This window comes from Lagenorhynchus albirostris, chromosome 19, assembly GCF_949774975.1.
Source record: "Lagenorhynchus albirostris chromosome 19, mLagAlb1.1, whole genome shotgun sequence".
NCBI lineage: Eukaryota > Metazoa > Chordata > Mammalia > Artiodactyla > Delphinidae > Lagenorhynchus > Lagenorhynchus albirostris.
The window spans coordinates 47,488,652-47,507,445 of NC_083113.1; the positions used below are offsets into that span (position 1 = coordinate 47,488,652).

Below are 18,794 nucleotides of genomic sequence, written 5' to 3' on the forward strand. Positions count from 1 at the left end.
AGGCCTGCCCGGTACATCCGTCCATCCATCCACCGAGCTGTGGGCGTCCTTGCGGCGGCCCCAGGACCCTGCAGCGCTCGCCGTTCTCCCTCCGGGGCGGCAGGAGGCGGTGCGGGGCGGCCTGCCGCTATCCCGACAGTCCTCGCGCGAGCGCGCGGCTTTGAGCGGGCGGAAGAGCCGGCGCGCGAGGCCGGGCCGACGGGTGAAGGGGACTCGTGCGCCAGATGCCGCCATGCCCGGGGACAACCGCCGCATCCGCGGGCCCGAGGAGTCGCAGCCGCCGCAGTTGTACGCGACCGACGAGGACGAGGTGCCGGCCGCTCGCGACCCGACGCGGCTCCGGCCTGTGTACGCGCGCGCCGGGCTGTTGAGCCAGGCCAAGGGCTCGGCCTACCTGGAAGCGGGAGGCACCAAGGTGCTGTGCGCAGTGTCCGGCCCACGCCAGGTAGAGGGCGGTGAGCGCGGTGGCGGCCCGGCCGGAGCGGGCGGCGAGACCCCGGCCGCGCTGCGGGGCCGCCTGCTCTGCGACTTCCGCCGCGCGCCCTTCTCGGGCCGCCGGCGCCGCGCTCCCCCGGGTGGCAGCGAGGAGCGTGAGCTGGCGCTGGCGCTGCAGGAGGCGCTCGAGCCGGCCGTGCGCCTGGGCCGCTACCCGCGCGCGCAGCTCGAGGTGTCGGCGCTGCTGCTCGAGGACGGCGGCTCGGCTCTGGCCGCCGCGCTCACGGCTGCCGCGATCGCCCTGGCCGACGCGGGCATCGAGATGTACGACCTGGTGGTGGGCTGCGGCTTAAGCCGCGCGCCGGGGCCGGAGCCCACCTGGCTGCTGGACCCCACGCTGCTAGAGGAGGAACGCGCCGCCGCCGGCCTCACCGTGGCGCTTATGCCGGTGCTCAACCAGGTGGCCGGGCTGCTGGGCAGCGGGGAGGGCGGCCCGACCGAGAGCTGGGCGGAGGCCGTGCGCCTGGGTCTCGAGGGCTGCCAGCGCCTCTACCCCGTTTTGCAGCAGTGCTTAGTACGGGCCGCCCGCCGGAGGGGCGCCGCCACGCCGCCCTGAAGCAGAACCCTGAGCAAGGACGGACGCCGAGGACAGCTGCCGCTGTCCCCGAAAGGACCTGCGCCGTCGGCTTGCAGACTGCGTGCGCCAAGCTGAGAACTCGGAGCACGGGAGAGGATCTAGGGAGGCGTGCTCAGAACTGATGCACTGGACAGCTGTATTGGGATGATATTTTAAAAAACTGTTCCATTAAAGGAACTTTTCGAATTGAGTTGGCTCCCAGCCACGACTCAGGTGAAGAAACCTGCGAATGCAGCTTGACCCCCCCCACAAGTTGGAAAGGACTTCAGCTGGACTTACCTGGAAAGTGGAACCTGGAGCTAGTGTCTCGTAAGGGATGGACCCTATGCAGGCCAGCCAGTGACCCCCTCCTATATTATTGGGCTGCTTTTGAGAGAATGGACAAGGGGCCTGTGCTTTCCCACTTAATATCTGAGCTAAAACAAAAACTCTTTCATATCTGAAAAATTCTGTTGTTCTTGATACAGGATTTAAGAGAGCAAGGCTCTTCCGAGCTGGGTAGTGTGTTCTTGGACTCCTGGTGTCAAGGGCTTGGGACAGCATTATATGTGTCCTGGATCCCTCATCTAGTCTTGGCTCCTGGGAGAGGGCACTTGAATTGCCAGGAGTGAGAGTTTCTGGATGTTGGAGATGGAGTCTGGCGATTTTGTAGGGCAGAGCTGGCCTGTCTGACCACAAGGGTAAGATCTTCCCTTTGTGGCTCCTGAGCCCTGCAGGTTTGTGCTCAGGTCTAATTTGGAGAAAAGCAGGGCAGCTTGGTGCCCTTTCTGCCCTGGCTTGGTGTGAGCTTCTGAGCTTGTGTGTCTCGGGCCTGCTCAGCTTCTCTAGGAAGGGTTGGCCTGGGACAGCCAAAGGGCCAGAATAAGGCTTGGAGACCACACCGAGAACCCCTGATCAAGAGGAAAAAAATATAAATTTTATTTCCCCCCAGTGACATAATACATATTTCCAAAGCAGATCTGAAATACATGGTATCACATCAGCAAGAAACAAGATAGAAATGACACAAAAAGGATACCCCTATTGACACCCAGACAGGACTGGGGGCTTTGAGAGGGAGAAGAGCCGCTGGAACAGTACCTGCAGTCAGAGAGGGCTGATGGTGCTCCCAGGTGGGCCCGTCCAGCTGCCCCTTCGACGAGTGGGCCTCAGCTTTCTAAGAATGGTGAGCTGGTGCTGGGCAGTTGCAGCCTCTTCCTTTCCCTGCCAGTCCCCAGACTGTCATCTGGAAACATGACCAAAGCTAAAGCCAGCACTTGCGGGGAGGCTTCCTGGATGGTCTGGCTGAGCCGTGCCTCCATTTCTGTTGCCCTTGCTCCAGAATGGGTTGCATGGTTGCCACTGAGAGGCCTTTGGAAAATCACTCAAGGCAAGGAAAGGAACCACTAGGGAAGGTGCCTGGAGCTGATGAGCCTGGAGGGGTTACAACCTTCTAATGGCTGTCTTCCTGGTCTGCTGCATGATTCTTCAACTGTAGGAGAAGCAGAAGCAGGACTCTAGCCCCAAGGGCTGAGAGGTGTGGAATGGCTGGGAAAGGGAGGGCCATCTGCTAACAACTCCCAGTCTCTCACCCCCACCTCCCTTTCTTGGCAGCTTTGACATCTCAGTGCTACTGTAGATTCTTCCTGAGACTTGGGAACGGACCCAGGACCGCCAGACAGAAGAAGGCATTTTCTGCACCTACCCCAGTCTTTTCCTAGATGTGATACAGTCTTGGGCAGCAGTAAGTGTCCCCTGGAGCCCACAGGCCAGAGCTAGGCAAGTGGAGGAGAGGAAGCTCCTCACTACTAGCCCCAGCCTTGCTGAGATGGCCCTAGCAACAGTAGGGGCTTGGCCCATCTCAGGGACCACCAATAGGAGAGGAGGAAATGGTAGGGCAGGGAACATTTGGGCCCTTTGAAGCTGCACAAAAGGATGTTATCAGATCCAGGTTTGGATATTCTCAGTCCAGGAAGGTCAGTGTGCTCCAGCTTTCCTGGGGAGTATGGTACAATGCAAGACAGCCCAAAGACTCTGAGGTAGCAGGTGGGCAGGGGCAGGCTTACCAGATGGTTTTTGGGCAAGGGATCTGGGGCTATGGGGCACATCTGTGATATTCCCTGTGCAATGCTCAAAGCCCCCTCCCCACCCACCTTCCAGGAGGAGATGGTATTTCAGCCCAGAACTGGCTCAGCTGCCCAGCTGTAGCCCCTGGTCCATTTGAGCCGACCAAGCCCAAATCAGGAGGGGAGAAAAAACAGGGCAGGGCCCCATCTTCTCCTGGGCATTGGCTGTGATGGAGGTCAGACGCCTCCCCGCAACCACCATTGTGGTCTCCCACGCAAACCCAAGTCCCTCCTTTGCTCACAGAGAGGCCACAAGGAGGGTGAGAATGGGGGGAGGTGCCAGGCTACTCACTGCCTCCTCCAGGTCTGTGTTCTGGAAGCTGTCCGCCTCTGGATGGGCCCTCTGGCCCCTGGGCTCCTGCTGGCGATCAGTGGTTCTGCATGAGGAGCCTTTACTTCCAGAGCCCCTGTTCTGTTCACAGTCCTCTGTCCCTGCACAGGGAGAGTCACTGGTCAGTGGCTAGATTTGAAGGCCCCAGCTAACCCCAAAGATGCCACTTGATGCCCAGCACTGATCTAGGGAATCTAGGGCTCGAGAGGACAAGATGGGGATGGGCTGGGACACTGCTCTGGCTCCAGACAGCTGCTGAGTGGGTGGGGGTCATAGAACAATCTAGAAGCCAAAAAGGTCCTCAAGCCACAGAGACACCCAGAGGGAGTAGGGGGAAGTGAACTCCAGGGAGGGTGAGGAGGAGCCCTGCACCCAGGGAAAGCTGGAGGCAGGACCCCCTGGTACCTTCAGGAGTGGGAAAACCTGGAGCCTGCTAAGGGTGTGGCCTGGGCCCACACCTGGGGGGACCTGACCTGAAAGCTGGTCCCTCTGCTGGTCCATGCGCTCCACACTGTCCAACAGGCGGTCCACCTGGGCTTTGATCTGGCTCAGCTCTCCCCTGATGGAGTGCAGCTCCTCAGTCTGGACTGCTGGGAGAGGGGCCAGAGTTGGTATCAATCAGGTTCAGGAGGCAGAGGGCAGTGCTGCGAGGACTCCTGAACCCACCCTCACTGCTAAGGGCCTCCCAGTTCTCCCCTAGCCCTGCAGCTGAGGGCTGTGCTCCCTCACTCACGCTTTATCTTGGGGGTCAGCTGACTGTTCCTGGGAGCCTTGTGGGGACTGAAGTTGCTCTTGACCCCCATGCCCATATGGGTCCTCCGGATCTTGATAGGCACACGGTTGATTAGTGGAGGGATCCTCTGGTATTCATACACCCTATGGACAGGATGGAGAGGGAGTCAGGCCAACTAGCCCCACCTGCTTGCCCAGAGGACTGAGGGGGCAGGACCCACCTACCTGTAGGGGACATCTTCCCTGTATAGCTTGTAATCCAGGTCATAGTTGCTGTTGAAATAGAGATAAATGAGGAAAGGGTCATTGTCCAGGGCCAGAATCCTTGCCTCGACTCCAGTTTAATTTGGAGAAACTGATGTATGCAGCTTTTCCTTAGAATCCCAGGGTTCTTCACCATAAGAGCCCCTAGGGACTTGACCAAGGTCACTTTGGGAGACCACAGCAAACCAGCTTCCCCGTAGCTGGCCTCTGTTAGGGGCACGTTCCGGGTGCCTCCAGGTGGCAGGAGGGGGCGATTGCCCACAGGCTTCTGGCCAGCCAGGTCTGGGCTGTCCACAGGCTCCTCTACCTGACCCAGGCACTGCTGATCTTATTCTGGTTCTTAGTCTGGCAAAGGATGAAAGGGAAGAATTAAGTCAGGGCTCAAAGCCATGGAGAGAGCCTTTAATCCTTGCGTGGGAATTGCCAGGATGCAGGGCCCAGCACTGGCAGGGCCAGACAGTCGGGGTTAAGGGCCGTGCCCAGGCCACCTTCCCTTCGCTCCAGGCCCTGGGAGAGAGGCTGAGTCTGGAGGGTCCCAGGCTGTCACTGCCTGGCCTCACGCCTGCTCTCATGCACCATGCACCTCCAGGGAACTGGTGCCTAGGAGGGAAGGGAAGATGGGTGCAGAGGGACAGCTGGGTCCGGCTTGGGCAGGAATATCCTGTGGGGATACAGCTGCAGGCAGTTCGGGTGCAGCCTGAGGCTTCAGTTAAGGCAAGTGAGGGGTTGAGTGGGAGGAGAGGGGCTGCAAGCTGGGGGCAGTAAAGTTTCTGAAATAACTTTCTGGGACTGTGCGCCCACACCACCAGCTCAGGCCCAGCTGATGAGGGGCAAGGCCTATGGAAGCCACCGGAGCGGAATAGGGAACATTAGGGGGCCCCTTCCCCTTCATGCCGTGAGGTCCCCAAGCCTGTGGATGAGATTTCCGGCCACCCCTGTCCCCGCTTTCTGGCCTCAGGAAGTCTGGTGGGCGGCCCAGGAGCCGCTGGGATGTTGATTCCGGTGGTGGGAGGCCCATCCTTGGAGAAAGGAAAGCGAGCCAGTGGAGTGCGGGAGGGCAGGTACCCATCTCTTCGGCGCTCTGGGGTTGGGGTCGGGGTCCGGGGCATGGTGCAGGAAACAGGCAGCCCCCTGAGGGTTGGCAACGACCAAGCTGGGACAGCTGGGGGCCAGGACAGAGCTCAAGGTTACGAGTCTCAGCTGAGTACGAGTCTCAGCTGAGCATGACCACTCCGGGAAAATTCTCGCTTGTCTGGCCCGCCTTGGGTTGGCCATGGGGGCCCCCTCTCCCTGACTGGGTTGAAACCTCAGCAGAGATCAGACAGCTGGAGGGGAGGGGAGGGAGATGGGGAGGGACCAGTAGCCGACCACCTGAGCTACCTCGATGAACCCTATTCTACAACAGCATTGGTGATTCAGTGGTAGAATTCTTGCCTGCCACGTGGGAGGCCAGGGTTCAATTCCCAGCCAATGCAAGAAGCACACTTTTCTTTAAACACCTCTTCCTCACTTTTTTTTCCTAAAATGACTTTTTAGAGTACCTAAAAATTAATGGTAAAGGAATGGTAATTCACTGACTGCTGAGCACAGACTTGGGAGCTACCGGAGTTGAGACAAAGGCAGGATGAGTTTGCAGATTAGAGGTTAGGCGGTATTCGCTGCTCCAGCTTGCTGTAGGTAGAGGGTCCCTCCCGGTCTGGGGTCATCCCTGCTCTGCCCCTGCCCCCAGTCATCAGCCAGGGCTGAGGCCTGTGCCCTGGGTGTGTGACCTTGATTCTCTCTTCCTAAGGGGCAGTGGCCTGGTCACACAGGGTCTGCAGTCACATCTGTCCCCTGGTCTGGGCTAATGATTACAGTGCAAGCTGGGACTTCCCACAGTAAGAGAAATAAAATGCACCATCAGTATGACTCTGTGGGCAGAGGTCAAGCCACCTCCCTCAGTGTCGTCAGGGGCCAAGTGGGGGGAGGTGGGGGGGAGGGGACCTGGGGCAATCCTTCCACCACAAACCTTTCCCTCCAGGTTGACAAATGCCATTTTGAGACCCAAGACACAAGGCCTGGACTTGACCAGTTCTCATAGAGAAGTCATCCAACAACTCAGGGGCCACCAGAACCCCATCCCAAACCACCCCTCTTTGGGTGACTATCCAAAGGGGCCAGAGCCACAGCAACAGCCTGCTGCTGCTCCAGACATGCTGCCCTAGTCCCCAGAGAAGGGTTTCATTCTCCCCACTGGAGTCCCCTAGGGACACATGGGTCTTAAGGAAGCCACCCCTGCCCTAGGCCTTGAATGCCAGGCACCCCTCCGAATGGAATCTGAGCTCCTGCAGGACAGCTGGCATCACTCCCCATTGCTTCCCTGTTCTCCCACCTGCACCTACAGGACTGGGTCTGAGCCTGCTAGGCAAGGGGGTGGGGCGACATGAAATCTGGAGAAGGCAACTGGAACTGAAGAACTGAGAAAGGGTTAACCCAGCCTCAAAGCGGCCGTGTGAAAAAGCACAGCAGAGAACTATGGGAAGACACCACTTACCTCCCATCAGACGGATATTTACCAAACCATATCAACTCCCAGATGAGAGTCTCACGTACAAGGCAAACCAACACACCGCATATGCAGTTCAGCATCACTGAGGAAACGCAAGCTTAAAAAACTACGAGTACACATCTACTCATCAGCCCAAAACAACACAGTGAAAAAGCAGTCCATGCCGGCAAAGATGATGTAGACCTGGCTGCCGCAGGCAGGTAGAGATTTGGCCTAATGACTCTCGAGGTCAGCCTGGAGGTGCAGAGGCTTCTCAGAGTAGCCCCTACCCATTCCTGCCATCGCACTTCTGAGGAGATGAGACCCAAAAGAAACCAGAACCGGACTTCCCTGGTGTTCCAGTGGTTAAGAATCCGCCTGCCAATGCAGTGGACACAGGTTCGAGCCCTGGTCCAGGAAGATCCCACATGCTGTGGAAGCAACTAAGCCCGTGAGCCACAACTACTGAGCTCATGTGCCACAACTACTGAAGCCTGCTCGCCTAGAGCCCATGGTCTGCAACAAGACAAGCCACTGCAGTGAGAAGCCCGCACACTGCAATGAGGAGCAGCCCCGGCTCGCCACAACTAGAGAAAGCCTGCACGCAGCAACGAAGATGCAACAGAGCCAAAAATAAGTAAATAAATAAGAAAAGTAAATTAAGTATAAAAAAAATTATAAAAAACCCCCACAAACAAACAAAAACCCAAAAGAAATCAGAACCTTCGGCAGCAGGCTGTTTACACAGTGCTGTACCTAACAGCAACCACCTGACGCACTGCCTCCCTGCCTCCCCCACTGGCAAGACAGAAACCACTCATATGCCCACAGACAGGCCAGGAGCTGATCACAGACATCACAGGCTACCAGCTGAGGGGACTAAGGGGCCACCGGTTCACACACACTGGTTATGCCTGTGAAAATGGCACGTTGGCTGGCAGAAGTTGGTGAGCTCCTTTCTAAACATGTTTAAAGGTTTCTTTAAAATTCCTTGAAGCTTTCCAAGTTAGAGGGAAGATTTCATCCAGAAGGGTTCCCATTGTCTACTTCCCAAACATGTATACCCAGAAAAAGGCCCCGAGCACCCCACAGGTGAGGCTCCCTTTGGAGGACTCACACCCCCGGGTCCAGGCGAGAGGAGAGGGCATCACCAGCAGGAGGGTGGCTGGGTTGTGTCAGCTAGAAGGGGCCTTGGAATGAGCTGGGTTGACCCCCCTCCACACACACACACCCCCCCCCAGTTTACAGACAAAACCTGTGGCCAAGGGAGACCGGACCTCCTCTGGTACCACAGAGAGTAAGACGAGCAGCCTGGCCGGCTGGGCGGGCAACACACTGAGCAAGCCTTCTGGGGTTCTCATTCTGTCTCAGGGGAGCCCAGAGCCCCAAACAAGCTGGTGATCAGACTCCCTCCCCGGTAGGCAACCCCAGGCAGACTCACCAGGAGATGGCTCTGCCCCATGGCCTCTTCTGGCCTGGCCGGGAAGGGCCGGGCTTGGGCTCCCGAGCCATGTCTCAATCTGAAAAGAGAGCCAAAGAGTGGGACAGAGCAGGAGAGAGAGAGGGAGGGGTGCAGGAAAATGGGGCCAAGTGCACATAGGCCCCGCTTGCCTCCTGGCTGGCCCTTCCCTGCTCCTCCGCTCTGAGGCGGTGGGCAGTGCCCCCTGAGAGGCAGTGCAGTGGAGCGCCCATCCCCAGTCAGTGGGCAGCCCGACCTGGCCTCCAGACCCTGGGCCCACCTATTCAGAGCTGGGCTCCAGCTCCAGAGGGCTCATCTCCATCCTCAGGGGACCATGGTTCTGAGACAAACAGTCCCTTTGGCTAACTTCAAAACGAAAAACCCCCGAGGATGGGGAGGCTGCTCTACTGTTTCCCCCAAATTACCACGGGAATCAACCCCATCGCCCAGGCCTTGGAAGTTGGGGATGGTACCGTCAAAGGGCAGGAGAGGGGATGTCTGTGATCCTCTGAGGAGACACCCGTCCCTGGTTGGGTTAATTCTTGAGTGTTCTCCTGCTGCCTGTCTGCCCGCCCACAGGCCTGCCTGCTGCCAGGCCCACGCCCCACAGCTGCCTCTGGTCTAAGCTCCTGGGCTGGCTGCGTCTGAAACAGCCAGGGTGGCTCTGAGAAACAAAGCAAGCAGCCTGCCTGGTCTGGGGTGGGGACACCCGGCTGCCCTCTCTCTTGGTGGCAGGGGAGTCAAGAGTCAGCTGAACCCGATTTAGAGGAGGACTGAGAAGTCAAGCAAGGCAGCTGTCTGTGCACCAGTCACGGGCAGACTGTCTCCTTTCTGGGCTCCTTCAGTGTTCACCACTTGAGCACATAGCTCTATGCTCGTGGGAGACAGAGGAGAATCTGCTTCTTGCCGTATTCCCGCAGCTCACTTGGGGCCTGGCCACTTAGTAGGTGCTCAGTTGCTATCTGCTGAATAAATGAATGGAACTCCATTAAATAAATTCCAGCTTTTGCCTCTGGGTTTGGATCAGACCCCAGAGTTTCACCTGTGACCTCGAGGCCCCTCCCTGAGCCCCCCCCCCGCTTCCTTCCTGAATCTATGATCATCATCCGTGGCCCACTTTTAACTGCCAAGACAGCAACAAATGCGAGCCTTCTTTTCCTGTTCACAAGACTTCCTGCAACACAATCACCAAGAGCAGTTATCCAGCATCTGCTTGCTCATGGTGAGGAACAAGGAGACCAGCAACGATGTCCCTGAGGCATTGACAATCCAGATCAAGTGTTCATTTGGGAGGAAGCTGGCAATTCTGTACCCGCACCCTCAGCCCTTCTCTTTCATTCATGATCCTGCCTTATCCAATTATCCACTCAAGAACACATTAAACAGATACACATGCACCAAGAAAACAGCTGTACTTCCATGTTGTCTGGCTTTCTATGTCTGTTTCTTTGACTTTTGTATTTGCAATGTCCGGAGAGGACAGAAAAACAGACCCATGTCCACTGTGTAGGGCAACAGTGCATGAGCACTATGAAAATATATAAAGAAAATCTCATTTAAAACGGACTTGGGAAGCTCTGAAGAGGGAACTCGCACACATGTACCATTCATTGCAGTCTGTATAACCAGCAGGAAGAGGGAAGATAAGAATTATTTTGACGGAGGAGGACATTAATCATATGGGGATTTTATCTTCTGCCTTTTTTTTTTTTTTTAATATTTATTTAGGACTTCCCTGGTGGCGCAGTGGTTAAGAATCCACCTGCCAATGCAGGGGACACAGGCTTGAGCCCTGGTCCAGGAAGATCCCACATGCCGCAGAACAACTAAGCCCGTGCACCACAACTACTGAGCCTGCACTCTAGAGCCCGCGAGACACAACCACTGAGCCTGCATGCCACAACTACTCAAGCCCGTGTGCCTAGAACCCGTGCTCTGCAACAAGAGAAGCCACCATGATGAGAAGCCCACACACCAATGAAGAGTAGCCCCTGCTCGCCGCAACTAGAAAAAGCCCGTGTGCAGCAACAAAGACCCAAAGCAGCCAAAAATAAAATTAAAAATAAATAACTTTAAATATATATATTTATTTGGCTGCACCAGGTCTTAGTTGTGGCACACAGGATCTTCATTGCCTCATGTGGCATGCAGGATCTAGTTCCCTGACCAGGGATCGAACCCGGGCCCCCTGCATTGGGAGCATGGAGTCTTAACCACCAGGGAAGTCCAGCTTGTGGGATCTTAGGGATTAAACCCAGGCCCTCAGCAGTGAAAGCACGGAGTCCTAACCACTGCCAGCGAATTCCCTCTCCTGCTTTAAAAAAAAAAAGGAAATTTCCTCCCTGCCCCAGCAACAGCTCTCTTACCACCACTTGCAGCCAATGAGAAACTGCCACAGCCTTGAATGCTTGTTCTTTTCCAATGAGGTTTTGTTCAACACAGCTCTCCCCAATTTCCCCCTAAAACTTAATAAAAGCAAGTGCCTCTCCTTTGTTCTCCAGGCTTGCCTATGATACATCATAACATACTTGTCCCAAATTGCAATTCTCTGTTATTTCTGAGTAAGCCTATTTTGCCAGTAAAATAACTGGATGTTTTATTTTAAAGGTTGACATTACATGGTGTCAGAAGTGGGATCCAGAGATGCCCTCTAATGACCTGGAGGCTGGTGAGCAAGCAGGTGTTGGTACCCATGAAGTTCATTGAGCTCACTGCTTTCTTGTCAACCCTGGAGTTTGAAGCTAAGTTTTTTCCTGAATCCAAGCTCTGCTCTCTTTGCATTTTGAACTCTCCAGCTTTACTGGAATCTGTTTTCATGAAGCTTTCTGGTAAGTCACCCTTCCTGTTCAAAGTGGGGAAAACATGGGATTCCTAGTATTTTTTTGTTTGTTTTTAAAAAAATCTATTTTATTTATTTATTGGCTGCATTGGGTCTTCGTTGCTGTGCATGGGCTTTCTCTAGTTGCAGCAAGCGGGTGCTACTCTTCGTTGTGGTTCACGGGCTTCTCATTGAGATGGCTTCTCTTGTTGCAGAGCACGGGCTCTAGGTGCGCGGGCTTCAGTAGTTGCAGCATGCGGGCTCAGTAGTTGTGGCTCATGGGCTTAGTTGCTCTGCGGCATGTGGGATCTTCCTGGACCAGGGCTCGATCCAGTGTCCCCTGCATTGGCAGGTGGATTCTTAACCACTGCGCCACCAGGGAAGCCCCAGTGCTTATTGTAACTTCTTGTTTTTCAAATTGTGATCACAGACCATTGGTGAATTTGATTAACGTTTAATTAAACAGAACATATACATATTGTCTGTACCTACATAGATAAATTAATAATATGTATCTGCAATTTTATCTATAATTTATAGATAAATTTATTATAGATTTGTTTATTATCTATATATAAATAGAAGAGAATAGTTTCATAAAATGCAAAATAGAGTGCATGCATGACATACACTGAAAATAGGAAATACAGTTTATTTAACTTTTATTTCAGTTACTTATATGTTTTTATATACGTAAGTATATGCTGGGCCATAATATTTCTTACTGTGGAATGATCCAACACATTTGAAAGCAACTGCTCTTATACCACAGTAAATGGAGCAACAAAAGGGTCTTACAGCCAGCTGAAAAGACCAATACAAGACCAACCACCCTTTCTGCCCTGGACACACTCAGTGATAACTTCTCAGTGCCAGGCCATAATCACTTGTTGATAGGCTCATACTTTGTTGCCTTGTCTTTTCAAATTTATAGCCAAGTAGCAATCCTTATTTAAAAGAACATACCCCATTTCTCTTTTTCTATTCTATTTTTTAATTGAAGTATAGTTGATATACACATCCCGCATTTCTTTTTTTTTTACTTCAAGTATAGTTGATTTACAATATTGTGTTAGTTTCAGGTGTACAGCAAAGTGGTTCTTTTTTTATATATATACGTATTCTTTTTTGTTTTTTTCCCCATTATATGTTATTACAAGATATTGAATATAGTTTCTTGTGCTATACAGTAAATCCTTGTTGTTTCTCTATTTCATATATGGTAGTGTGTATCTGCTAATTCCATGCTCCTAACTTATCCCTTCCCCCTTCCCCTTTGGTAAACGTAAGTTTGTTTTCTATGTTTGTGAGTCTGTTTCTCTTTCGTAAATAAGTTCATTTGTGTCATATTTTATTTTTTATTTTTATTTTTTTTGCGGTACGCGGGCCTCTCACTGTTGTGGCCTCTCCCGTTGCGGAGCACAGGCTCCGGACGCGCAGGCTCAGCAGCCATGGCTCATGGGCCCAGCGGCTCCGCGGCACGCGGGATCCTCCCAGACCGGGGCACGAACTCGCGTCCCCTGCATCGGCAGGCGTACTCTCAACCACTGCACCACCAGGGAAGCCCCAGCAAAGTAATCTTAAAAAGGGCTTATATGAGGGAATTCTGTGGCAGTCCAGTGGTTAGGACTCTGTGCTTTCACTGCCAATGGCCCGGGTTCAATCCCTGGTTGGGGAACTAAGATCCCAGAAGCTGCATGGCCAAAAAAAAAAAGAAGCACTATTCTTGCTGTATTTTTGTAAATAATCAAGCCAAATTTACTACAAACAAATTAGTTTTACTATGATTATCTTTGCTAAAAAGGGTAATAATTATTGAGAGAGAAATTGTGTTTGCAACTTTGTAGATATTAGATTCTTGTCCTGTTAATGATAAAGTTTCAAGGTTTTTTTATACAGCTGTAAGCTGAACTAAACTCTTCTAGTTTCCTCAAATATCTGACTATAAACCTCCAAACTGTTTCCAATTTTCTCCTAACCTTCTGATTTGAAATCAGTAAGAACAAAGACTGCCCTTAAATGTCCTTGGAAGGGACTATACCAGGTCCTCCTCATTACCCAGATGGCAGCCAAACTTGAGACTCAAGCCTTGGGTGTACATCTCACAGTTAAAGAAGGCTGTAACTGACATCCAGTCCGATATAATCAAGCGCTGGAGACCTCTGGATCAAATTTCACCAGGAATTGAAGCAGACAGCAACTGAAGGAGACAGCTTTTCCAAGATGACCAGAACAGGACTGTATACTCTTTCCTGCTGTTACTTCTTCCCTTATCCTCTCCCTGTTCTTCTTGGAAAGACCAAATGCTCTTGTCCGCATCACTCAATCTATTACAAAAGGAGGAAACTTATCAGTCCACTGATTCAAATGTTAATCTCATCCAAAAACACCCTCACAGACTCACCCAGTATAATATTTGGCCAAGTGTCTGGGTACCCCATGGCCCAATTAAGTTGACACATAAAATTAACCATCATAGGGACCAAGAATTAGGAAATGGGGTGGAGGTCTTTGCTCCATCTTCACCTCTCACAAAGATTCCCGGACAGATTTCCTAAGGGACACCCTCCTGTATTCCCCCAGGTTGTGAGTGCTAGACTGCACAGAACGTGGGTAGGACAGTTAATGAATGGGAGTCATAATGAGTGACAGCAAATGATGCAAGGATGGGGAGGTTGGCAGTCCGGTGGGAAGACAGAAGAAGGCTGAAACAGAGAGGCCAAGCTGAGGGAAGGACAAGAATAAGGAAAAAGGAGAGGAGCAGAAGGGGATGGACATATTGAACAACTGGTCCCCAGAGTTCCCTGAGTTGACTCCCAGACACATCCACCCTGAATTCATGAGATGGATACAAAATAGTTCACTTATTTACAAAGAGCTCCCAGAAAGAAAGAAAAGGGTAATTGTATCATCCCCAGTATTAAAATTGCAGTCGGCAGCTAACAGTGATTGAATTCCAGCTATTTGCCAGGCATTGTGCTACAAACTTACATCCATCGTGTCATTTAATCCTCACAACAACCTTGCAGGGTAGCTGCTCCCCATCTTATAGAAAGGCTACCGAATGTGCCCAGGGTCACATGGAGAGCCACTTGAGAGGAGTGATGAGATCTCAGTCGCCTGCCTGGCAATCACTACGTGTTCCAAGAAATTAGAGGACTTACTGAAAGACACTTACTGGTAGGCTTGGCTACAAGCATAGCCTGATTCTGTCAGGACCTCCAGGCCACACTGCCTTTGTACGGGATGTTCCATTACCCACCTTACCCTGCACAGACTCCGAAGGCTGGCGAGGCCCCTGGTTAGAGCGTGGGACGACAGGGCCAGTGCTGCAGGCCAGGGGCCCAGGGGCCCAGGTGTACCAAGTGGCTTCTTGCAGTGGACCTGAGTCATTCTCTTGGCCGTCCCACATCGGAGTCCCATTCCTGTGTTAGAGGTATCCCCCAGCTTGAAGACAGAGGCTGCCTCCCTGAAAGAAGCTGTAAATGCCCCTTTCTGCCTCCTTTTTCCAACCTCCCTTGAAGCAAGGTCCTGGGCACATGACGTGGCTCCTCCAATTAGAGCTACGTGCTCAACTTCAAGGTAAAGCTGCCAGTGGGAGAAGCTCATCTCAGCAATTGATGGCGGCAGTGGCAGCAGCTATATCCGGCTTTCAAAGGTGATGGCACCTCCATCCCTCGTTGGTGATGCCTGTTGTGGCATCTGTGCCCAGCAGAGGCAGTAGGGTCTCTTCCAGATCTGATCCTCCGACCTTCCAGAACTCCTGGGAGCTAACCAGTAACTTGGACAAGTTCCTTTACTGCTTAGAGTCACCAGACTCTGTTGCTTACAGTTAAGAACCTTGATGGATACAAAAACAGGACTAGAGGTGGATGGAACAAGAAGCCCTGTGGGAAATGGGGGTGATGGAAGCCTGGCAAGTGGCCAGAGGACAGTGAAAGTTCAGCTAGTATTAAGGGACAGGATACCAGTAGCCCACAGCATGCCATGGCGAGACAGTTAATCCTGTGGTCCTCAGAACAAAGTGCCCATCAAGGGCAAGGCTTTCGGGACCTGGTGGCTCTTGCCATAGAAGAATATAAAGATTACCCTGAAGTCAAGGGCTGTTAGGGAGGCTGTGTGCTAACAGCACCAACAGCATAAAGGAAAGACAAGATCAAAGTCCAAATTTGCGGCTCAAGACATGGTTAGAAAATCAGGGAATTTTTATATCTTGTGGCTGCAAGACTGAGAGAGTTACAACCCAAACTTAAGGCTTCATCAGTGGTTATAAAATGACACCATGAGGTGGCTTCACACTCTCTCTGGGTCTCTAGTTGGGAAAGAGTGGAGAGTGGGGAGCAGAGAGAGTGGAGGGCTTTGCGGGAAGCTGTGGAAGACTCAGGACCCCCACTGCTACAGAGGTTCCCTTGCCAGCCAAAGGGACTCTTCTTAGTCATTCTGAAGGTACTGGTAGCAGAAATTCACTAGCTCTTTGCCAAACCCAGATCCCTTTCCTCCTGGGTGCACATCTAGGTGGAGTTGCCCACCCTCCCTCGCAGTTAGTGTGCTGCATGGCTGAGGTGTGGCCAGTGGCAATGGGAGGGCGGGATGTGCACCGCTTTCATGCCTGACCCATAGCATCCTCCAAGTGGCCATCAGCCCTCCTGCTTCCCAAGTTGGCCACCTGAATGCCAGTGCCCTGGGTGAGCCGGGAAGCCATGTGCTGTTGGTGGCAGGGCCTTGCTCAGCCTGGGTTCCCCCGCTCCATGGCACATGTGCAACCAGGCCAGCAGATAGCATTTCCTTAAAAAATATACTCTGTAATGACCTTGCCCTGAAGGAGACCCCTTGTGTGTCCTACCCCATCACCCCTCATTTTCTCCAGACTTAAATAACAAGTCATATCGCAGCAGACCCCAGGGGGCTGATGACTTCAAATCTGGGAGGAAGATATTGAAACACCAGAAGAACCATGAGATTTTGCTAATTTATATTGACAAAACCTGCAAAATGATCTGGGAATGGATTCTGAGGGTGGAGAGTGGGAAAGGAAGAAAATGTTAAATGGGGTTGAATTTTTTTTTTTTTTTTTTAATTTGGCTGTGCCGGTTCTTAGTTGTGGCACGTGGGATCTTTAGCTGCGGCATGTGGGCTCTAGTTCCCTGACCAGGAATTGAACCCAGGCCCCCTGCACTGGGAGCACAGAGTCTAAACCACTGGATCACCAGGGAAGTCTGGTTGAACATACCGATATTTAGGATTCTATGGGGCTACCTTGAGTGGCTGGGATGGTTCCAATTGTTTGCTCTGATGTTTGCTTAAACCCTGGACTCAATTGTGGCCGAATAATATTAGCTAAAAGCTAATAGATAATAATAATAATACAAATAAGAACTGGGCTTCCCTGGTGGCGCAGTGGTTGAGAGTCCGCCTGCCTGTGCAGGGGACACGGGTTCGTGCCCCGGTCTGGGAAGATCCCACATGCCGCGGAGCGGCTGGGCCCGTGAGCCATGGCCGCTGAGCCTGCGTGTCCGGAGCCCGTGCTCCGCAACGGGAAAGGCCACAACAGTGAGAGGCCCGCGTACCGCAAAAAAAAAAAAAAAAAAAAAAAAAGAATAGCTAAAACTTACTGAGCATTTACTATCCTGCCAGGGACAGTTTTAAGCACTTCATTTATTTAACAAATTTACTGAGTTAACGAATGAAGTTTAGATAGTCTAATGTTGATGGAGGAATAGAGAAATGAGGGCGCTGGCTCAGCCCAGCTGATATTCATCAGTGTTTACTCTCCCCAGGCTTTGTTTCAAACACTTTAATGTATTAACTCATTTTATTATCTTCATTTTACAGAAGAGGATCATGAGACAGAGAGATGTTTTAGGGTGACCAGCTGTCCTGGTGTGTCTAGGATGGAGAGGTTTCCCAGCATGTGGGACTTTGAGTGCTAAAACCAGGACAGTTCCAGGCAAACTGGAACAGTGGGTCCACCTAGGTGTTAATAACTTGACCAAAGTCACACAGTTAGTGAGTGGCAGAGCCTGTCCTCCAATTCAGGTAGGCTGACTTTAGACCCGAACTCTGCTTCTGCCAGTGGTTCACACACCTGAGCCTGCATCGGAAGTGGCTGGAGATCTTGTTAAAACTCAGATTAGGTTTGGGGCAGCTGAAAATCTGCTCGTCTAACAAGTTCCCAGGTGATGCCGATGCTGCTGGCCCGTGGACCAACATGGAGGACCGCGGCGTTCGGCTACCTTGCCTCCAGATGAGAATGTTGGAATGGACTTTTCAGGTAGGACCTGCTCACTGACACCCCAACCTAGAAACCCTGGGACGGCCCCGAGCGCGTCCTTTGCCGAGGCACTGAGAAATATATTGGTGAGGGAAGCACTGTAGCGCCAGGAGTGCTGATGGGAGAGGCTGCAGCTGAATGGGAATCTGGCGTCTGGGGTGTTAGAGGCTCAGAAGGGCATTGGATTGCCAACCTTAGTTGCCATAAAGGTGGCTCCTGTGTCGCTGCTGTCAGAGCAGGCTCTGCATTTCCTGTGCCTGGCAGCAGTGGCATGGGAGTCTACCCAGATGGGCTTTGCAGCAGAATTTGGAGCACTATTTCTGGGCTACAGAGGCCCCAGCATGTCTCTCTCACTCTCCCTAGGATCCTGTGACCAGCCATTATACTTAAAAAAAAAAAAAAAGTGAAATTTACGTAATGCAAAATTAACCAATTCAGTGGCATTTAATACATTTACAGTGTTGTACAACCACCACCTCTATCTAAATTCCAAAACATTTTTATCATTTCAAAATAAAACCCATGCCCTCATTTTCCTGTTTCCCTTGGCAACCACCCGTCTCTGCGTCTATGGATTTACCTTTTCTGAGTAGTTCAGATAAGTGGAATCATGCAATATGTGACCTTTTGTGACTAGCTTCTTTCACTTAAAATGTTTTCAAGGTTCGTCCACCTGGTAGCATGTATCAGTACTTCATCCCTTTTAATGGTTGATTTAATATTGCATTGCATGTATACACCACGATTTGTTAGCTACTCATCCATTGATGGACTTTTGAGTTGTTTCTACCTCTTGGCTATTGGCTATTGTGAATAATGCTGCTATGAACTTTGTGTTTTAAGGATTTATTTGAGCACTTGTTTTCGTTTCTCTTGGGTACATACCTAGGAGTGGAATTGTTGGGTCATATGGTAGTTGTGTTTAATTTTTTAAAATTAATTAAGTTATTTATTTTTGGCTGCGTTGGGTCCTCGTTGCTGCGTGCAGGCTTTCTCTAGTTGTGGTGAGCAGGGGTTACTCTTTGTTGCGGTGCGTGGGCTTCTCATTGCAGTGGCTTCTCTTGTTGTGGAGCACAGGCTCTAGGTGCGCGGGCTTCAGTAGTTGTGGAATGCGGGCCCTAGAGCGCAAGCTCAGTAGTTGTGGTGCACAGGCTTAGTTGCTCCGCGGCATGTGAGATCTTCCCGGACAAGGGATCGAACCTGCATCCCCTGCAT

The 18,794-nt window shown here is 52.1% G+C and overlaps 2 protein-coding genes and 1 non-coding gene across 5 annotated transcripts in view; 2 read left to right on the forward strand and 1 right to left on the reverse strand.

Moving 5' to 3' along the window:
- The first annotated feature begins 147 nt into the window (after positions 1 to 147).
- Positions 148 to 18,794, forward strand: part of EXOSC6 (exosome component 6) — a 68,090-nt gene continuing 49,443 nt past the window's right edge. The window contains exons 1-4 of one of the 3 annotated variants that reach the window (XM_060131655.1): positions 148 to 2,588; positions 2,666 to 2,795; positions 11,098 to 11,318; positions 17,141 to 17,579. In XM_060131655.1, coding sequence (XP_059987638.1) covers positions 233 to 1,051 — 819 coding nt within the window. In that variant the 5' untranslated portion in view covers positions 148 to 232 and the 3' untranslated portion in view covers positions 1,052 to 2,588; positions 2,666 to 2,795; positions 11,098 to 11,318; positions 17,141 to 17,579. Of the gene's footprint in view, positions 2,589 to 2,665; positions 2,796 to 11,097; positions 11,319 to 13,305; positions 13,659 to 17,140; positions 17,580 to 18,794 lie in introns of those variants that run through there. The other 2 variants (XM_060131656.1, XM_060131657.1) reach the window with 2 other exon arrangements.
- Positions 3,416 to 8,543, reverse strand: LOC132509176 (RNA-binding Raly-like protein). The gene is made up of 5 exons (XM_060129813.1): positions 8,473 to 8,543; positions 4,466 to 4,513; positions 4,242 to 4,384; positions 3,982 to 4,095; positions 3,416 to 3,609 (listed from the first exon to the last, which is right to left on the reverse strand). The coding sequence occupies exons 1-5, from the start codon at positions 8,541 to 8,543 to the stop codon at positions 3,416 to 3,418; spliced, it is 570 nt and encodes a 189-aa protein (XP_059985796.1).
- On the forward strand, positions 5,909 to 5,979 carry TRNAG-GCC (transfer RNA glycine (anticodon GCC)). The gene has a single exon. It is a non-coding gene; the product is annotated as a tRNA-Gly (tRNA).